Here is a 21,821-nt window from a genome sequence, read left to right on the forward strand (position 1 = left end):
ACGAGATCTGGGTGTACTGGTTAGTTCATATTGTTGTTCCACCTATAGGGTTGCAGACCCCTTCAGCATTTTTGCATACTTTCTCTAGCTCCTCCATTGGGGACCCTGTGTTCCATACAATAGCTGACTATGAGCATCCACTTCTATGTTTGCCAGGCACTGGCATAGCCTCACAAGAGACAGCTATATCAGGGTCCTTTCAGCACAATCTTGCTGGCGTATGCAATAGTGTCTGGGTTTGGTGGCTGATTATGGGATGGCCCCCCAGGTGGGGCAGTCTCTGGATGGTCCATCCCTTCATCTCAGCTCCAAACTTTGTCTCTGTAACTCTTTCCATGGGTTTTTTGTTCCCAATTCTAGGAAGGGGTGAAGTGTCCACACTTTGGTCTTCATTCTTCTTAAGTTTCATGTGTTTTGCAAATTGTATCTTGGTTATTCTAAGTTTCTGGGCTAATATCCACTTATCAGTGAGTGCATATCATGTGAGTTCCTTTGTGATTGGGTTACCTTACTCAGGATTATACCCTCCAGATCCATCCATTTGCCTAGGAATTTCATAAATTCATTATTTTTAATAGCTGAGTAGTACTCCATTGTGTAAATGTACCACATTTTCTGTATCCATTTCTCTGTTGAAGAACATCTGGGTTCTTTTCAGATACTGGCTGTTATAAATAAGGCTGATATGAACATAGTGGACAATCTGTTTTTATTACCAGTTGGAACATCTTCTGGATATATGCCCAGGAGAGGTATTGCGGGATCCTCCGGTAGTACTATATCCAATTTTCTGAGGAACCGCCAGAATGATATCCACAGTGGTTGTACAAGCTTGCAATCCCACCAACAATGGAGGAGTGTTCCTCATTTCCACATTCTTGCCAGCATCTGCTGTCACCTGAATTTTTGATCTTAGCCATTTTGACTGGTGTGAGGTGGAATCTCAGGGTTGTTTTGATTTGCACTTCCCTGATGATTAAGGATGTTGAACATTTTTTCAGGTGCTTCTCAGCCATTCGATATTCCTCAGTTGAGAATTCTTTGTTTAGATTTGCGCACCATTTTTCAATGGGGTTATTTGTTTTTCTGGGGTCTATCTTCTTGAGTTCTTTATATATATTGGATATTATTCCCCTATCTGATTTAAGATTGGTAAAGATCCTTTCCCAATCTGTTGGTGGCCTTTTTGTCTTATTGAGTGTGTCTTTTGCCTTTCAGAAGCTTTGCAATTTTTTGAGATCCCATTTGTCAATTCTCTATCTTACAGCACAAGCCATTGCTGTTCTATTCAGGATTATTTCCCCTGTGCCCATATCTTCGAGGCTTTTCCCCACTTTCTCCTCTGTAAGTTTCAGTGTCTCTGGTTTTATGTGGAATTCCTTGATCCACTTAGACTTGAGCTTTGTACAAGGAGATAACAATGGATCAATTCACATTCTTCTACATGATAACCACCAGTTGTGCCAGCACCATTTGTTGAAAAGGCTGTCTTTTTTCCACTGGATGGTTTTAGCTCCCTTGTCAAAGATCAAGTGACCATAGGTGTGTGGGTTCATTTCTGGGTCAATTCTATTCCATTGATCTACTTATCTGTCACTATACCAGTACCATGCAGTTTTTATCACAATTGCTCTGCAGTACAGTTTAAGGTTAGGCATGGTGATTCCACCAGAGATTCTTTTATCATTGAGAAGAGTTTTTGCTATCCTTGTTTTGTTGTTGTTGTTGTTGTTGTTTTTTTTTTTTTTTGTTACTCCAGATGACTTTGCAAATTGCCCTTTTTATTTCGTTGAAGAATTGAGTTGGAATTTTGATAAGGATTGCATTGAATCTGTAGATTGCTTTTGGCAAGATAGCCATTGTCACTATTTTGGTCCTGCCAATCCATGAGCATGGGAGATCTTTCTATCTTCTGAGATGTTCTTTGATTTCTTTCTTCAGAGACTTGAAGTTCTTATCATACAGATCTTTCACTTCCTTAGTTACAGTCACACCAAGGTATTTTATATTATTTGTGACTAATGCGAAAGGTGTTGTTTCCCTAATTTCTTTCTCAGCCCATTCATCCTTTGTGTAGAGAAAGACCATTGATTTGTTAGGGTTAATTTTATATCCAGCTACTACACTGAAGCTGTTTATCAGGTTTAGGAGTTCTCTGGTGGGATTTTTAAGGTCATTTATATATACAATCATATCATCTGCAAATTGTGATATTTTGACTTCTTCCTTTCCAATTTGTATCCCCTTGACCTCTTTTGTTGTCTAATTTCTCTAGCTAGGACTTCAAGTACTATATTGAATAGGTAGGGAGAAAGTGGGCAGCCTTGTCTAGTCCCTGATTTTAGTGGGATTGCTTCCAGCTTCTCTCTATTTAGTTTGATTTTTTTTTTTTTTGAGATGATTTATCAGTGTCACATGCCGTGTGACTGAGTTTGATATCCAGGGCCCATATAACAGAAATGAAGAGCTGATTCTCATAAGTTTTCCTCTGATCTTAACAATGACACTATTGTTCATGTACACTCATGTTCATGATCTCAGCTATTCAGTAAAAAAAAAAAAAACCATTTAAAAATATTTAAAGGAATAGAGTGCATTAGGAGATAGTTCAGTCACTTAAGTGAAGAATGAAGACCAGAGTTTAGTCCAGAAACCCTTCTACCAAAAAGCCAGGTGTGGTGATACACATTTGTAAATCCAGTGTGAGGGAGGTGGGAATAGGTGGATTTCTGTGGCTCATTGGCCAGTCAGCTTTTCCTGACAGCTTCAGGCTAATGAGATATCTTTCCTCAAAACCAAACTGTGGATGATACCTGGGGAATAACACCTAAGGGGGCCTTCTGCAACAACAGGCATATGTACACACATGGAATCCAACCTGTTCCCCCAACACCTCCCTCCCCACCCAGTCCCACAAGCACATGGGAGAAAAATTCTTTGATGGTATATATGTGTTAGGCTGAGATATACTCCATTTACATGCTTTCTTAAATTGCAAGCATTGACATCGTGGGAGATGGTACTGGGAAGTTGATTTTATAGGCGTAAAATCTGAGCTATGTGGAAATTAAAAAAACAACAAACAGACAGACAAACAAACAAACAAACAAACAAAACTCCAAAAGGCACAGCCTGATCAAACATGAGTCTTTTCTCCTTTAAGAAGGCCCATGGGCTGGTCCAGATCACAGTGGAACCTTAGTTTTCACTTAGTGATCAGTTGAAAGGTATAACCTAGGAAACAAGAAGTATTTGCTAGAATTCAGGCCACACTGCTGTCTAGGAGAAGCCCACTTGCAGAGGCTTCTTTCTTAGTCATTGTAATGTAAATGACAAGTCCCCTAACAAAAGCCTGTCAGTGAATCTGTAAACTCATAATAGACTCCTCAGGTTCCTGTATTCCAAGAGAATATCAGGAACCACTCCTACTCCTTCCAGGAAGGTCACAGATCTCAGGATATCATGGTCCAAAACTTACAGCACTGCCAGTGGTGACCCAACCCATAAACTTGGTGCACATGAAATTAGATATGCCCTTCTTCCTCACTTCCTCCACATTCCAAAGAGTCATACATTCCTTCCAGGAAGTACAAGGTCCCTCTCTTTCCTTTTCTTAGTAATCAGAAACAGCCTGCTAACCACTTAGATATCAGAGACAACATGGTGATCACTTAGGAATCAGATACAGTCAGCTCAATGTTTGGTTTCAGACCCCAGGACAAGGGACTGAAACATATATTTTACACACCAAAGCAGACCTTTCCTTCTGGTTCTCCCAGCATCCCTCAGTCCCTATCTGGCATACCCTGCTCCCATTTCTAGACTCTCTAACTTAGGGCCTCAGCAGCCCTGCCCCTAGTGCCTCTTCCCTATAAAATCCAGAAATCTCTCTCTCTCTCTTCATTCCTCTCCCTCTCTCCCCCTCTCCTCCCTCTCCAGCCCCTTTCTCTGTGTGCCCTTTCTTGCTTTCTCTCTTACCCCTCACCTGTCTTTTCTGCCCCATGGGCACTTCCTTGGCATTGGTCCTTGGGACCAGTCTACTGACCAAGAGCAGCTTCTGAATAAATACATGTGTTTTAAATGTATTTTAATCTTGCTTGAATTAACCCATTTCACTGTCAGAGAAATAACATCATTTAGCAGTTAATAACCAGAGACAGCCTGATTACATGAAACAACCCTCCTCAGGGATCTATAAGAAAGGATACTTACTCTGCTTCATGTGCCTGATTTCTTCTCAGAACCACCAATATAGTGCCTGTCCATCAGATTAATTAGACTTCTAATGAATCTCTTTTTTTATATTATTATTTTTATTAGGTATTTTCTTCATTTACATTTCCAATTCCCAAAAGTCCCCCCCACTCCCCTACCCACCCACTCCCACTTCTTGGCCCTGGTGTTCCCCTGCACTGAGGCATATAAAGTTTGCAAGACCAATGGCCTCTCTTTCCATTGATGGTCAACTAGGCCATCCTCTGATATATATGCAGCTAGAGACACGAGCTCCGGGAGGCACAATCTACCTCAGTGTTCCCTTTGAACCTCAAACTCTAGCACTTTCAGTGATGTTAAACCAGAGAATAGATATGATGAAGATGGTATCTGTTCTTTTAGAACCAATGGCAGTGCCAGTAGAAGGTATGGAAAGAATGGGTATGGGATTATGAACATCAGGTGAAGTAAAGCCAGTTCCTGATCCAGGCTATCACCTTCTAGATGACCCTACATTCCTCAGGTCTAGGCATAGTAGTGTATATTGTTCTCATCTTTTCCATTGAAAACTAAGGGGCTATGGAGATGGCTCAGACAGCCCAGCTCTTATCTTACAAACATGAGGACCCGATTTTAGATCTTTAGTACCTATGTGTCTTAGTCAGGGTTTCTATTCCTGGACAAAACATCGTGACCAAGAATCAAGTTGGGGAGGGTTTATTCGGGTTACACTTTCCTGTTGCTGTTCATCACCAATGGAAGTCAGGACTGGAACTCAAGCAGGCCAGGAAGCAGGTGCTGATGCAGAGGTCAGGGAGGGATGTTCCTTACTGGCTTGCTTCCCCTGACTTGCTCAGCATGCTTTCTTATAGAACCCAAGACTACCAGCCCAGAGAAGGTACCATCCACAAGGGGCCTTTCCCTCTTGATCACTAATTGAGAAAATGTCTTACAGTTGGATCTCATGGAGGCACTTCCCCAACTGAAGCTCCTTTCTCTTTGATAACTCCAGCCTGTGTCAAGTTGACACACAAAACCAGCCAGTACACTATGTAAAAAGATGGGTATGGGCTACATTACACACCTATGAAGCCAGTACTGGAAAGACAGTGATGGCAGGATCTCTGAATTTTGTTGACCAGATAATAGTCAGTCATAATTGATGAGCTACAGGCTAGTTACAGAAAATACCTCAAAAATCAGGTGCATAGCAGTTGAGGAAGTCATTCATTATTGATCTTTAGTATCCTCATAATTCTCATGCATGCACAAGAATCTACACACAACACCACACAACAACAACAACAACAATACACACACACACACACACACACACACACACACACACACACCATACACCACACATAACTATGAATGTGGGGAGTCATACTGATTCAGAAGCCCCATTAAAGGACAAAAGACACTTTAGCTCCATGTTCTTGTCCAGGAACAGACTTGGAAAGTATAGTCTGAGTCTGGAGTATAGGCTCTAGACGACAGTGAATAGCCAGCAGGACAGACAGAAAAAAAAATGGGGGTAAAGAAGACTCTTCAGGTAAGTGCTCAGTTACCTAGGGTGGGTCCTGTGTGAGGAAGGAGCAATTTCTCTCCTTCATTTTCTAATGACCTGAATCAGTAGGAACAAGCATCCTAAAGAGTGATAAGGATAAATTTGTGGTTTCTGCGGATCTGACTCATCTTCCTGGGTTGTGGACATCAATCCTAAGGTGGCCCTATCTGAGCTATCCTGTGCTGTCTTTGCCAACATAGTCTGATGTACTCTATGCTTGGCCATTCCCTCCACTGTAAACAGTGCATATGATGCTGTACCTATTAATAAGTTGCTTGGCATAAGTTTTCAGCACATGCAAGACCTCCTGGTCTGAGCCTTTGCTTTTGTCTTCATTATTTCTTGTCAGTTTTATTTTGCACTACTGGCCCTTCCTTTCAACACTTGACTAGAACTCTTATCCCTGCCTGAGTACCCAGGTTTACTTCACAGCACCTGTACCCTTACAGGTGATTCCACTAGGATGCCCTCAAGAGACCTGGCAATTGCTTAAGTTACCACCTGCCATGCCACCAGATGTGGACTGTGAATAAAAGGATTGCCCACCACTGTAGCTCTCTCCATTTGTCCCCACATGTTTGGGGCCAGTCTCCTTCTCCCCATTTTTTGTTCTCTGCCACCTCCATCCCCACCCCAACATCTGCTATCATGGTGCTGCCATACCACCCACCCCAATACTCTCTGTCTGCTTATCTCCATATCTACTGTCAGCCTCTTCCCCTTCTCAAGGTCCTCACTCCCCTATTTTTCCCAAATAAACTACGTTTATACCAGATATGTTGCATGGCATAATTACTCAGGCATACATGTTGGTATGGATCTGCCAAGTAACCCCTTAACACATTATATTTCATAACAGCACACACACCTTGTGTCTCACAAATGCCTACAGGTCTAACCACTGGATACTCTCTTCTGGCCTCTGTGGCCACCTATGCATGCATAGTAGACACATACATATTAAAAAAAGATTAAAGTAAGTCCAAATCCAGAGTCTATCCATGTTAATTAATCATTTTACTGCTGAGCTATATGTATTGGGATTTAAAGAGTGACCTTTTGAATCCTAGTATGAAGTTTTAAGCAAATGTATCATTTGGTAGTTGAGGAAAAGGAGGCCTTCAGAACAAATATGTTGTCCAAGATTGATATAGATGCTAATTTGAGTGTAGTCAAACTCTGGCTCTTGAGAAATTCCAAGAACATGAAGCACCCATGAACACTCTGGGTTCTCACAATTATCTCCAAAGTCTTGATTTTGAGACTGGGATACTAGGCTTCAGAGAAGGAGTTGACGAGAGAAGGCACATACCTGTAGAGAGTGTAGGTTTTGCAGTGGAGGTCTCAGTGAAAAACAGAGAGGAAGTCACCGGAGCTGAGGAGAAATGGATTGCAGTGAAAAATTCTATTTGAGGTAGAGCATGAATGTCATAAGAGAGCCTCTTTGCTCTCCAAATTGGGTCATATGATGGGGGAAGAACGTGAGTTTAGTTTTTAAGTTATTTATTTTTTCTTCATGAACTTGGATTCAGTAGGAGACAGATCCACTACTGATCACATAGGGTGTGGTGAATACAACCATCAGCCTCTTAAGTACTTACTGTTGAGAGTGGAAGCAGAGGTTTTTATATGTGTAAAACCTGCAATGAGAACAGGAGAGAATCAAGATGTGAGGACACACATGTTTATAATATAGCCTGGGCCCATCAGCCATATCTCCAGGTGAGACTTCAAGTCTACACAGGGAAATTCTTAGAATCTAGGTATCATCAAGAGAACCATCTTTGTTCTATTGAACTTAAAATTTACTTGGGACAACAAACATACCCTTATTTCTACCACATATATTCACAAGCTGTTCTTTTTTAATTTGGTGGTATAGATGGGGAGAAAGATGAAAGATCTCACTTTTGTTTGAGATGGAATCATTGATTTGTTTGTGACAGAATCTTATTCTGTAGCCCATATAGGCCTTAAATTATCTATGTAGCTCAGACTGAGCAAAATCTTGAAGATAATCTTCCATCTCATCTTTAAAGTGTCATGATTGCAAGAAGTGGCCATCACTTCTAATAAATGCTTTTTGATTTTGCTTCTGCTTCCCTTTCTCCTATTTTCTTCTCTATTTCTCCTGTTTTCCTTTTTTCCATATGGTACTAAAGATGAAACCAAGACTCCGGAACATACTAGGCAAACAAAGAGATTACAGGTATGAGCCAGCATATCCTCCCTGTTCAGGATAAAGTTTCAAATGAAACATTCAGCTGAAACTAAGGCTCAGAGAATATGGCCAGACATGTAGCAAACATGATAGAGGTGATTTAGCTCTACAAAGTTATGAAATATACAACATGTAAGAGAGTATATATTGCTAATCCCAGCACTTAATAGAGGATGAAGCAGGAGAATCATCAATTTGAGGATAGACTTGATTAAATTACTAATTCTAGACCAGCTTCAACTACATAGTGAAATGTACCTGAATGCAAATCAAAACAACAAACACAACTCAAACACACCCAGATTTGAACCAATGTTTAACCACCACTGTCTTCAACCAGAGTTGTTCTTCGATGTGACCTGAGCAAGGCTTTTGTAGGTAAGACACATGTTCAAATAGTACCTTGGTAATATAGTGATACAGAGAAAAGAGAAGGAATTGAAGACTCTAAACATTATATGTACCTTTAACTTGCTCAGGTTTAAGATGATATATAGGAAGGGTCTTGTGATAAACTAGAAAGCCCACTTGTCTTAGCATAACATTCTCAACTTCAGTTCATAGCTCCTAAAGGGATGCTCACCATTGATGTACAGACTGTCCTTTTCTAAAGTGAAGGATCCTAGCTTGGTGACACCCTGGGTGTTATGGCTCAGTTCCCAGTACATCTTCTCTCTGTCCAGCTGCAGGCCCAAGGGATCAGAATGGAGAGTGCAAACAGCATCCACTCCAGTGGCTGTTCCATCTTTCTCAGGCCTAGCAAGGAAAAGGGACAGAGATTGTGAATGGGGACTCCAAGGTTGGGGATTCACTGACAGAGAAGAGAAGTGAGGTTTGTAATGAAGAATTAATGGCCTCCATGCATAACAATGTATAACAGAGCCAATGTTCTTTAAAGGGGGGGGGATACGCTTCTATGCATGTCACTTTTTGTGTTATCTTTAACATAAACATCTAAATCCTCATAACCTCACATGCCCTAAGAACAGAAATGTAACAATGGGGGTGAGAAAAAAAAGTAGTGTGAAAATATGGTTAAAAAAAATAAAACAGTTTCAACTGGTTTAACACTGGTTGAATAAACCATTGATTGATATTAGATATATTTCTCTTCATCTCTCTGGCTTTTTTCATTTGTGAAATAGTCAACATTTTCAGATCTGTGATAGTCAGTTTTAAATGTCAACCTGACACAAGCTGGAGTTGCTTAGGAAAACGTTAATAAGACATTTTTTGATCAATTTGTCAGCAATTCTGTGGAAAATAGTCTTGGTTTTCAATTGAAGTAGGAAGACCCAGACTTCTGTGGTTAGCACCCAATCTGAGCTTGTAAGAATGACGAAAGCAAACTACTTCGCAGTAGATGGATGGGTCCATTAATTTTCCTCTACTCTTGACTGTGGGTATGATATTACAACTTTTCTGGAGTCTTTTCCACTGCAAATCGTCCACACAGTATACTGCAATATAGAATGCTAAACCAAAAAAAAAAATTTCCTTATGTATGTATATTGACTCTCAGAGTATTTTATCACAACAACAGGAATGTAATTATAACAAAAATTTACAGTAAGTGATCAATACATCACACATCATTGTCTTCTAAAAGATAAAGGAGTCTATATTTTCCCTTCTGAAAAGAAAAGGAGTAGAGAGGAGTTGGTGGTTACCTGCCACTAGATCTCTAAGAGCTGGCAGTTAGAAGTTAGCTCATGTTGATCTTCAACATTCTCTTTATATTTATTCTGGTCTTCTTACCTCAGGGTGATCAGTCTGCAACCAGAATAAAGATGTCCAATACTGCTATTCTTGAACATGGGCTTGAGCTGTTGATAAAAGAAATGATGAGCTAAGGGCCAAGGGACACCAGACTGAGATGACACAGGGTGACCAAGAAAGAGCTCTTACCAGGCTATTCAAGATCCTCTCTGTGCTGTTGAATATTTCAGATCCTTGAGATGCCATGCCCTCTGTATGGTGCAGGTTGGTTATAGTGAAATTGAGGGTGAAGGGCACTAGAGATGGGTTTGTAGCTGTAATAGAAAAGAAAAGTGTAGAGTGTAATATACTCTGTAACCTGGGATGGCTATAATCAAAGGGATAGTTGCATTTAGCTTCTATGTAACTAGTCCTCAGAATCTTTTCATCTTACAAAACTGAAACACTAAATAATCAAACAGGTCTTATTTGTCATGCACTAACTTATAGCATCCAACTTTTGTTACTTTTTGTTTTTAAAAATTTTACTAATATATATCTCTGTTATCAGAAAATGATATACTATTTCTCTTAGTGAAGATATCTTAAATATCATTCTTCTCTTTTCGATTAATAATATCCAACTGCATAAACACATTTATTTGTATTTTCCCATTCACTTGTTTGGGATATTTATATATTTTTACTGCTTGGACAATGCATATAACAGCATCGGTTTGAGGTATTTATTTGTTTACTTACTTATTATTGTGCAAGTATAAGTGTGTTGTATGCATGTGGTATTGGTGTAAGGTGTGTATGCAAATGTATATATCTAGGAATGCATAGAGGTGGGAAAAAGAATCCTGGTGTTCTGTTACTTTCTGATTCATTTCGATGAGACACAGTCCCATTGATTCTGGTGGTAGGCTTGTAGCCAGACCCCCCCAAGGATCCTCCCAGTTCTGCCTCCCACAGTGCTGTTATTACCATCATGTGTGGTCACACCTAACTTTTACTTTAAGTGCTTTTACCCACTGATTCATTTCCCTAGACCAAAAAATAATTTTTTTGAAGCTAAAGTGATGTAATCCTCATACTAGATTTTTGTATCTCATAGGATGTGTGGAGCTAGTGGTAGTGAGCACTTTAGTTTGTCAGATTTTGTGATATAAATCAAGCCCTCTGTGGGCTAGATGCCTAGAATCTTACTAGAAACTATACTCACATCTAAGAAACATAACGAGAAAGGACAATAATTGCAATCATGACTAAGGTCTACAATACTTTTTAAATATTTAAATAGAATTCACATATGAACACATACAGACTGCTTCATACATGAATTGGATCATTTCACCTATAAAGAGAAAGTGTGTGTGTGATTGTGATAAATTCATGATATGTGAATAAATGAAATAGAAGTTAATTCCATAGAAGAAACATCTAAAGTAGTTGTGATGATGAGATAAAAAAAACATGGCCTGGTGTAAGTGTAAAGAAAGGTCAATTAATAGAAAGTAGACTGAAAAAAGCCCTTCAGATCCATGGGGTGAGGTTTAGAAATGAGAACTCAAAAGGATTTGGCCTTCATAAACAACTCATTTAATATAAAGGTTCTGTGCCTGGACTGAGGCTAGGAACTAAAAGAGCAAACTAGTGTCTGGGGTGGTCCAAGCATAGAGAGAGCAGATACCATACAAAGTATTGCTGAAGATCAAAGACTCTAGAGATGTGTCCCTTAGCTATAAAGCTTGGAATAAGGATTGTGGAAATTTTGGCTTGATGGAGAGGCTCTGGAGTACTTGGGGGAAATTTAATGTTATTACATTTACATTTAATAACTATACACACACACAGACACACACAGGCACACACAGGCACACACACACACACACACACACACACACACACACACACACACACACATCTATGAGGTTGCCTCTAGGGAAGGGGAAGTCCTGGAGATACTGAGGTACCACAGCTTTATGAACTCACTGCTGGTTTTAGGGGTCCAGTACTGATGGTGATAACCTGAAAACAGGAAAGAAAGAATAGTAATAAAAGGCTATTATGTAAGCACTAATAGATGAAAAAAGGGTAGACCTAGACATCAAAGCCATTAGGAAACATTCTGAGATTTATATATAGACATTGGTGACTGAATCTTTGCTCTTACTATGTGCATTGCCCTGCAATAACATTCATGATGAATATCATAACAATTAATTTTACTAAAGCAGTATAAAAAGGCTTGAACCATTATACAACCACAAAAACAAAAAGGAAATGAATGTGGGAATTGGGCCTCTAAGGAAATCACAACTGTGGGACTGTGGGACTGTGGGAGGGAGTTAAGAAAGGTGGATGTCTAGAGTAAACAGAATACATTATATGTGTGTGTGTGTGTGTATATATATATGTATATATATATATATATATATATATATGTGTGTGTGTGTGTGTGTGTGTGTGTGTATATGTATATATATATACATACACATATATATACATATAACATACATATATAGTTTTACATTTTTAATAAATAAAACATAATTATAAAATTTAAAAATACACACAATAATTAAAGGGACCTAAATTTTGAGGGAAATATATTATGCCACAGTAATAATATTTCACATACTGCCAATGTAATACATAGATTTATAATAAGTATATTTACATTTTCTCTGCCAAGGTAAAAATATAGGTTTATGATTAGTATCTTTACATTTTCTCTATCTGTGAAGATATTTTAAATCCTCTTTTGCTCACTCAGCTTTTCTTTTTTCTCTTCTCTTCTCTTCTCTTCTCTTCTCTTCTCTTCTCTTCTCTTCTCTTCTCTTCTCTTCTCTTCTTTTCTTTTCTCTTTTGGGTGCAGCATACTTCATTGATAGCATTCAAGATAGTAGGGCTCCCTAGGCCCCCACTTTTAATGTTTCTTAAGAAAATTTTAAGACACCAGTTTGGTGTATGCATATTATTTGTAACATTGAATTTATAAAATTGTAGCAGGTTGTGGGAGTGGTATGCAGGGACCAAAACATAGAAATAGAGTATTGGGGAGATGGAGCAGTAGTCAAAGTGTTTGCTGCCGGGCATGGTGGCGCACACCTTTAATCCCAGCACTTGGATGCAGAGGCAGGAGGATTTCTGAGTTCAAAGCCAGCCTGATCTACAAAATGAGTTCCAGGACAGCCAGGGAAACCCTGTCTCAAAAAAACCAAAAAAAAAAAAAAAAAAAAGTGTTTGCTCTTTATACTGGTTATCTTTAAATCTCAACTTGATTATCAAGAAAGAGAATAACAACTATGGAACTACAAAGATCAGATCGACCTACTAGAGACTATCTTGATTAGTTGAAGAAGAAATGCATCCCACTGTTGTCAGCCCTATCCCTAGGTAACTGCTAATTCTGGACTGTGTAAGGAACCTAGTTAAGTATAAGCTTGCCTGAAAGAAGCATTCTCCATATTTTCTGTCTCACTTTGTTGGCTAAAAAGTAGGGTTTCTGGTTGGAGGTGGGATATCCACAGTGATATCCCAAACTGATATCCCTTGATATGTAGATAAATCTAGAGCTTTGTGTACACATACATACATGAACATATATATGTATGTACGTTATATGTATATTATATATGTAGACAATAATGATATGTATGGGTTGAGAAACTGGGGAAGTTTTGAAATGAATATGATGCTTTAATGGTGAATAAATGGGGTATCAGATAAAATTTCTATCAATTGGATTTTGACAGAAATTGGAGAAGGGTGTGTGTGTGTGTATGTGTGTGTTCACACTCGTGCATTCATGTGCACACTGGAAATTTAACCTAGAGCCTTATCCATACTAGGCAACTCACCTATGTCTGAAATGTACACCAGCAGGAAAAGGAGTAGAAAGAGGAGAAAGCTAAGGAAAGAACTTCCCATGACTTTTTCCCTGGAGGAAAAAGAAGATAAGGAGGGAAAGAAGGCTGGAGGAAAGGAAGGAAAATAGAAGAAAGAAAAGGAACAAAAGGAGGAGGAGGCCATGAAAACAACTTTCCATGACTATTTTTTGGATCATGCATTCTATTTCTGATATTCTACCTAAGAAATAAAAATACAGAGCAAATTTAGGCAAAACTCTGAAATTTTTCAGTTATTCCTGCATTCTTTCATTTGACTTTCGAAGTAATCTTACATCTATATTTTCATCCATTTCTATAATGGAACAATAAATCCTGGAAGGATTCTTTGGCTTGTAGATCATCATGAGAAACAAATCTATCACTCAACAATATTCATATTGTAGAAAAATAGTATGTTTAGTCCAAATTTTTTAGTAAATTTTCAATAATTTTTAATGTTGTCAACTTGAAAGGATATACAAAGTCATAGAATGCAAGCCTTAAGGCACACCTGTAAGGAATGATGTAAATTATCTTAGTCTAATGACATGCCTGTAAGGAATTATTTGATTAGATTAGTTGAGGAAAGTAGGCCCCTCCTTAATGTGGGTGATACCATTCCCTGTACAGATATCCAGAAGTATATAGAAAGTGGAAAGGCTAGTTGAGTACCTTTATTTCTATCCTCTACATCTCTACTTATTGATTCTAGATATAATTCAGCTAGTAGGTTCAAGCTTGTGTTACACTGAATTTTCTGCCATTGTGGGCTGTACCTAGAAGTATAAGCCAAAATAACCTCTTCATTTCAGGGGAGAGGGATTTAGGAGCTCCAAATACTACTTGAGGCTCTATTGATGGGTTCTAAGAAATAAAGAGTCAACTTTCTGTATGGATGTGATTCTTGATTCAACCATGCCCCAGTAGACCTGTGTGTGCATGGAAAGCAGAAATTGGACTGCCCCATCCATGGTGTTATTTTGGCTGTTGTGATGCTGTTCAAGTCTTGTGCCTGTAGTCACAACTACCTTGAGTTCATGTGAGCCCTATTCTCTTAATATCTAGAAAATAATATTTTACTGCAGATGTCTACTGCCTCTAGATCAGGGCATTTTATCACAGTAACAAAAATGTATTTTCCGGACACAAAACAGTATGTGCTTTAAATAATAAAGTGAAATATGCACTTTATATTATATATGAAGGTAATCTCCAAGTGGATATAAAGAAGGAGATATCTAGCTATGAATTAAGTTAGAGTATTAGGCTAGCGGCTGCCTGTTCAGATGTGTGGAGATTGCAATGTATGGATGGTTCACCACATTACATGAGGTTATAAGAGTGTCTGTGAGTAAAATCCTCATCCTGCCCACTTTATAGTCAGAATCTTAGGCAAATTATTTCCTATTTGAATGCATAATGGTTCTTAGTACAGATGAGTAAAACAACTCACAAAGTTTTGCATAAGAGTAACATAATTACAAAATTCTCACCACACAGTGTCCTTTTGATAAAAATAAGCTGCCATTAATACTTTTGTTCTTGGCAGTAGCCTTCCTGTGACAGTTTTGCTGTTGACAGCATGTCTACAGTTACTATTCAGTATGTATTTATTAAGGGTGGCAATGTTTTTTCAATGTTATACTTGTCTTAGATGCCTTATGAAGCCTAAGAATTAAGTTGATATGATGAAGGTGAAGGAAAGTGACTCTTAGCTGTGGAAACATCAACCACCCTACTTCCCCTATCATCTCCTACTCTTACTGGGGTCTTATAATCAAAAAAGAAGGAGGATATGGGGAGTAAAAGGGGTAATAATGCAAGAAAGATAAACAGGTGAAAGAAATGAATCGGATTAACAGAAATAGAGGGGGAAATAAGAGGATCAAAAAGAATAGGAAGGAAGAAAGAGGAGAAGAAAAGGAGGAATAGGAAGTACTAGAGCAGGAGAGGAAGGGAATAAAAATGGAAACAAGAAAGGGGAAGATGATGAACAGGTGCAAAAGGTTGTGGACAGGAAAAAATGAAGAGGGGGGACTGAAAGAGGACAAATAGGAGGAAGATGAAGAGAAGAAGAAACAGGAGGAAATATTTAAGCCCAAGTGGGAAAATAGGTAAGAACTTGGCCTTCTTTGGGGGATTGAACATTTCAAAACAAGCCATCTAAGAAATATTGTACCAGGATTACAAGAAGGTTTCAAACAATCCATTAAATGATAAAACGTAAAGATTGTGTGCAACAATTTCTCAAGACTGGGGCTATTGACATTTTTTAAAATCCACTTGCAGGGAGCTATCTTGTATATTTGGGATGCTTACTAGCATCCACTTATGTGTATCTATCAGAAAATATTAATACCTTTTTAGTAGTGCATGGATGTGTATAGAGACATGGATATATATCTTCTGGAAAGCAAAATCATCTGCTATAAGTGAATTATTGGGATAGAAATATCACTATGTATCCATGTTTTGTATCTGAAGTGTTCTCTAGAAAGCTTATGTGTTGAAGGCTTGTGTCCTAGCTGGTGAAACTGTTGAAAGGTGATTGAATTATATGAGTACTAACTTCTTCAATGAATGAACTAATAACTGAGTAAATTATTAGCAGAGGTGGATGCTCATTTGACACATTAGGTCACTTGTTCCACATGCCACTGAAGGATACACCATGTCCCTAAACACTCCAAACAACAATGATTAATCTCTATCAACTTGACTGGATTTAGAATCATATGGAAACTGATGTATATGTGTCCATGAAGGCATTCATACCCAAGATATAAGATACAATTTGCTAAACACATGAAACTCAAGAAGAATGAAGACTGAAGTGTGGACACTATGTCCCTCCTTAGAAGTGGGAACAAAACACCCTTGGAAGGAGTTACAGAGACAAAGTTTGGAGCTGAGATGAAAGGATGGACCATCTAGAGACTGTCATATCCAGGGATCCACCCCATAATCAGCTTCCAAACGCTGACACCATTGCATACACTAGCAAGATTTTATCGAAAGGACCCAGATGTAGCTGTCTCTTGTGAGACTATGCCGGGGCCTAGTAATCACAGAAGTGGATGCTCACAGTCAGCTATTGGAGGGAACACAGGGCTCCCAATGGAGGAGCTAGAGAAAGTACCCAAGGAGTTAAAGGGATCTGCAACCCTATAGGTGGAACAACATTATGAACTAACCAGTACCCCGGAGCTCTTGACTCTAGCTGCATATGTATCAAAAGATGGCCTAGTCGGCCATCACTGGAAAGAGAGGCCCATTGGACACGCAAACTGTATATGCCTCAGTACAGGGGAACACCAGGGCCAAAAAAAAAAATGGGAATGGGTGGGTAGGGAAGTGGGGGGGAGGGTATGGGGGACTTTTGGGATAGCATTGGAAATGTAATTGAGGAAAATATGTAATAAAAATATTAAAAAAAAGAAAGATTTTCCACTTTGATGTGGGAAAACACACATTAGCTGGGGTCTCAGACTGCAGGAAAACAGAGAAGATGGACTCAGTACTAGGATTTAGCTTACTCTGCTTCCTGACTCCAGATGCAATGTGACTGGATGCTTTAAGCTCCTGCTGACATGATGTTACTGCTGATTGTACTCTGGAACTCTGAGACAACACATGACAGGTATTTTAAGCTCCCCTTGTCAGGTATTTTGGCACAGTGATAGAAAAGTAAATTAATAATACAGGAATTGATTGACCTGCTGAGGAGTGTTGTATTTGAGATATGACAGTGCTTTCTTATATTTGCAGCAGATGCGATTACTTGCAGGAAATGAGATCAGTCAGCATCCCGTGGTAGACTTGGTCAGATGGATTCTCATAAAGCCCAGACTTGATTTAAAAAATAGTTGCTTGGCTGAGGAATTCATGAAGCTCTGTTCCTGCCTTAGGTTTGTTAGGCAGGTAATATTGGCTGGGGGAGGAAGAGGAGGAGGAGGAGGAGGAGGAGGAGGAGGAGGAGGAGGAGGAAGAGACATTCTCTTCACCTGTATAAAAATTTGTAAGTTGTTTATGATTTTTTTTTTTTTTGGTTTTTTGAGACAGGGTTTCTCTGTATAGCTATGGCTGTCCTGGAGCTCACTTTGTAGACCAGGCTGGCCTCGAACTCAGAAATCCGCCTGCCTCTGCCTCCCGAGTGCTGGGATTAAAGGCGTGTGCCACCACGCCCGGCTGTTTATGATCTTTTAAATAAGCCCTTATTCATACTCATAGAAAAATTTCTTAGATAAATGATAAAAATGTATAAAAAATCAAAATAGAGAAAAGAAAAAGAAGATATGAGAAAATGGATAGACTAGAGATTGGTTGTGTATGATATATATGCATGGGAGACATTTATGGTCTATGAAAAGTCACAGTAAGTTCAGAAAAAAAAATTCAAGAAACAAAATAAAACTTCAGAATTTCAAGAGCAGCATATTCTGTGGCCCTGAGGTAAGAGGATATAAACTATGGGAAAGCAGGTATGAGGCTGGTATGACTAAAGACAAGAATAGAAGGGGCAGAATGAAGAAGGCTGAGGCTGGGACACATCACATCCAAATGATGCAAGAATGCACAGCTTAAGATCTCTCCTTGTCATCTGCAGGGTCTAATCCAAACAATAGCCCTGACACACCTTGTCTTTTCCTCATCCTACAGAGTCTAGCTCAGGTTCCACATGCAGTTCTTGAGCCTAGTCTGGCCAACACTGCCTGTACTGAAAACTACCTCTAGGTTTCCACCACGACCCACCCCAACTGCCACAACTGACAAGTCCTTTTGTATCACATCCAACCTTTCCACCTGTGGTGGTTTAAACAAGAATGGTACCCATAGGTTCATATATTTGAATACTTAGCCACCAGGAGGAAGAACTGTTTGAAAAGGATTAAGCAATTATTTGAAGAGGAAATGGGATCTTCAGCGTGATCTTGGCAGAGATCCCCAAGGTCCCCAGAGGACTCTTCACACTGCAGGCACCCTAGTACACCTGGGACCTTGAGACCCTCAGAAAATTGGACATAGAACTACTGGAAGATCCAGCAATTCCTTTCCTGTGCATATACCCAGAAGATATTCCAACTTGTAATAAGGATACATGCTCTACTATGTTCATTGCAGCTTTATTTATAATAGCCAAAAGCTGGAAAGAACCAAGATGTCCCTCAACAGATTAATGGATACAGAAAATTTGGTACACTTACACAATGGAAAATTACTCAACAATTAAAAAAAATGAATACATGAAGGGAAATGGATGGATCTGGAGGACATCATCCCGAGTGAGGTAACACAATCACAAAAGAACACACATGGTATGCACTCACTGATAAGCAAATATTTGCCCAGAAACTTAGAATATTCAAGATACAATTTGGAAAACACATGAAACTCAAGAAGAATGAAGACCAAAGTTTGAATACTTTGTTCCTCCTTAGAATGGGGAACAATATACCCATGGAGGTAGTTACGGAGACAAAGTTTGGAGCTGAGATGGAAGGAAGGACCATCCAGAGATGTCCCCACCTGGCAATCCATCCCATAATCTGCCACCAAACCCAGACACTTTTGCATATGCCAGCAAGATTTTACTGACAGGGCCCTCACATAGCTCTCTCTTGTGAGTCTATGCCAATGCCTGGCAAATGCAAAAGTAGATGTTCACAGTCATCTATTGGGTAGAACACAGGGCCCATAATGAAGGAGCTAGAGTAAGTACCCAAGGAGCTAAAGGATTCTGCAACCCTATAGGAGGAACAACAATATGAACTAGCTAGTATCCCCCAGAGCTTGTGTCTCTAGTTGCATATGTACCAGAGGATGGCCTATTTGGCCATCAATGGGAGGAGAGGCCCTTGGTATTGTGAAGATCATATGCCCCAGTACAGGGGAATTCCAGGGCCAGGAAGCAGGAGTGGGTAGGTTAGAGATCAAGGCAGGGGGAGCATATAGGGGGCTTTGGGGATACCATTTGAAATGTAAATGAAGAAAATATCTAATAAAAAAGTAAAAAAAGAAAAAGAAAAGGAAATTGACCAAGACAGAAAAGAAGTTGGCACCAAGGAGTATAGCTATGATAGACATGACAATGCTGCTTGTTGGAGCAGAGTGGAAGACTTTAGGACTTTGGACTAGAAAACTTGTTGTGTACTTTAAACAGGGTTTAATGAAGTATCCTTGTAGAAGCATAGAGGACAGTCAATCTGAGGGCAATGTGGAATGGGGGGGCTATACTTAAAAGATTTTAGAGGAGAAGGATATTAGTTAGTGGTCTAAGAACTAACTCTGTGATATTTTGTAGAAGAATGTGGGTGCTTTCTGCCTTTAAATCTTCTCCTGCAATATGACTAAGGCTAAACTGAAGCATTTTGGATTAAAAGCATTGGCAGAGGAGAATTCAAGTTAGCCTTGTATGGTTATTGGTCGTCACTCTAATGTAGATCTACAATAAAAAAGGTACAGGTGGAGCAAGGAAAAAATACAAAATATTTACTTTAAGGGGAAAGAGCACCAGGAAGTGTAATGGACTATGTCCTGTGATCAAGGAGATAAAATATCTCAAGAAAATACTGAATGCTTAGTAATCATGGAGTAACAATATTTGAAGAGGACTTAGGAGGTATGGTTTTGTTGGAGGAAGTATGCCACTGGAGGTGAAAGGTTTTAATAGGTTTTAAAAGCATATGACAAGGCCAGAGTCTCTCTATCTGCAGATTATTATATAGCTTTCAGTAACTGTTCCAGAAATTGCCTGTGTGCTGCCTCCTCCCTGCCACAATGATAATGGACTAAGTCTCTGAAACTGTAAGTAAGCCTCAACTAAATGATTTGTTTTATAAGCCATGGTCATGATGTGTTTTCACAACAATAGAACAGCGACCATGACACCAACCAGCCAGATCTTCCACATCCTTCTCTGGGCTGGTGAGTTTCCCTGAACTTTCCCATCCATGAACCCTCTTCAACCTATCAAATCTAGAATGTATTTTTCATAAAGTTACCTAGCCTACTCTGCCCAACCTTGCCTGCACCAAAATCAACCTCTAGATTTGTGCTTGAATGTTACCTACCCATGCCCAAACCACAGTGTGGGGCAAGTGGACCGTGCCCAGACAGAAGAACTGGTAAGGTTGAACAGGCTCAAACCCCAGGGAATTGAGAATTTCAAACATGGAGCCAGATTCCTGACAAACTATCTGATCTGGAACATGTAATCATGACATACCACTGAGAGGATGACAATGAGTTATAAAGCATAATGTCCTGCAGTTCTCCAAGCTAAGAAGGTGTTAAGCTAGGCCCCTACTGTTCATTCAGCCAATGAGCTCCAGTCCTGGACTTTCTTTCCCAGAAAAGGTATTTAATCCCTGGTTCACCCTGAGTAAGGCATATTTATTCAAATAAAACAATTTGGACAAGCAAGGACCATCCTTCATGAAAGATTGATGAAGGGGGAGGCCTTAGTCATAAACAACCGTGTCTAAGTCTCCCAGAGAAGGTCGCTTTTCCAACCTCATAGATACCCTGAGTGGAAACATGAACTAACTACCTGTTCCCAACTCCCAGTACCCCAGGTGTTTCTGAGTACATAGGAGACCAGGAACCACAGGATCCATCTTAGACTCTGCTGCTTCTCACCCAGGGAAACATGGACCGGAACCTGTATCAAGACTGTGTTCTGTCTCCCATGAACACTTGCCAGCGGCACTTGGGCATACCAGTATGGAGGCAGATACACAAAACAGCAACACAGGATTCTCCTATACCATATTTAACCTCAGCCAGATTTAACTCCACACTCACATTTTGAACCAAGATGAACATTTTGCCTAGTCTGCTGTGTTCATCTAACTTCATTATACTAAAGCCTTTTCCACCATCATTACACTGAAGCCTTTTTTACTCTAGGTCCAACCTATTTTCTAGCTTCCTTTCTGTTCCATTCTGTTCTAACCATACCAGACTTAGAACTAACTAAAGATGTATTTCATCATAAAAATACAAATAATATAAAAATCAAACCAGTATGTTCTCTCCAAAACCTATCAGTCTTGCATAAATATTTGCTAATGAAAATTACCGAAAATGGACTTTGGGATACTAGACTTAAAGAAAAATCATATACTTCATCAAAAAAAAAAAAAAAAAGATAGGAGTTTGAAAAGGACACAAAGTAGCTGTTCAATGAAATTAAGAAGAAAGTACTTAAGAAGACTAA

General features: G+C 39.3%; 1 protein-coding gene across 3 annotated transcripts in view; it reads right to left on the reverse strand.

Moving 5' to 3' along the window:
• Muc16 (mucin 16) overlaps positions 1–21,821 on the reverse strand; it is a 179,377-nt gene that overhangs the window by 115,053 nt on the left and 42,503 nt on the right. For 2 of the 3 annotated variants that reach the window (XM_011242634.1, XM_011242636.1), the window contains exons 5-10: positions 11,703–11,738; positions 9,915–10,039; positions 9,765–9,832; positions 8,590–8,762; positions 7,387–7,425; positions 7,098–7,160 (exon numbers count right to left, since the gene is read on the reverse strand). In XM_011242634.1, the coding sequence (XP_011240936.1) occupies positions 7,098–7,160; positions 7,387–7,425; positions 8,590–8,762; positions 9,765–9,832; positions 9,915–10,039; positions 11,703–11,738 (504 nt within the window). The remainder of the gene's footprint in view (positions 1–7,097; positions 7,161–7,386; positions 7,426–8,589; positions 8,763–9,764; positions 9,833–9,914; positions 10,040–11,702; positions 11,739–21,821) is intronic. The other variant, NM_001378248.1, reaches the window with a different exon arrangement.

Source organism: Mus musculus, chromosome 9 (assembly GCF_000001635.26).
Source record: "Mus musculus strain C57BL/6J chromosome 9, GRCm38.p6 C57BL/6J".
Classification (NCBI taxonomy): Eukaryota; Metazoa; Chordata; class Mammalia; order Rodentia; family Muridae; genus Mus; species Mus musculus.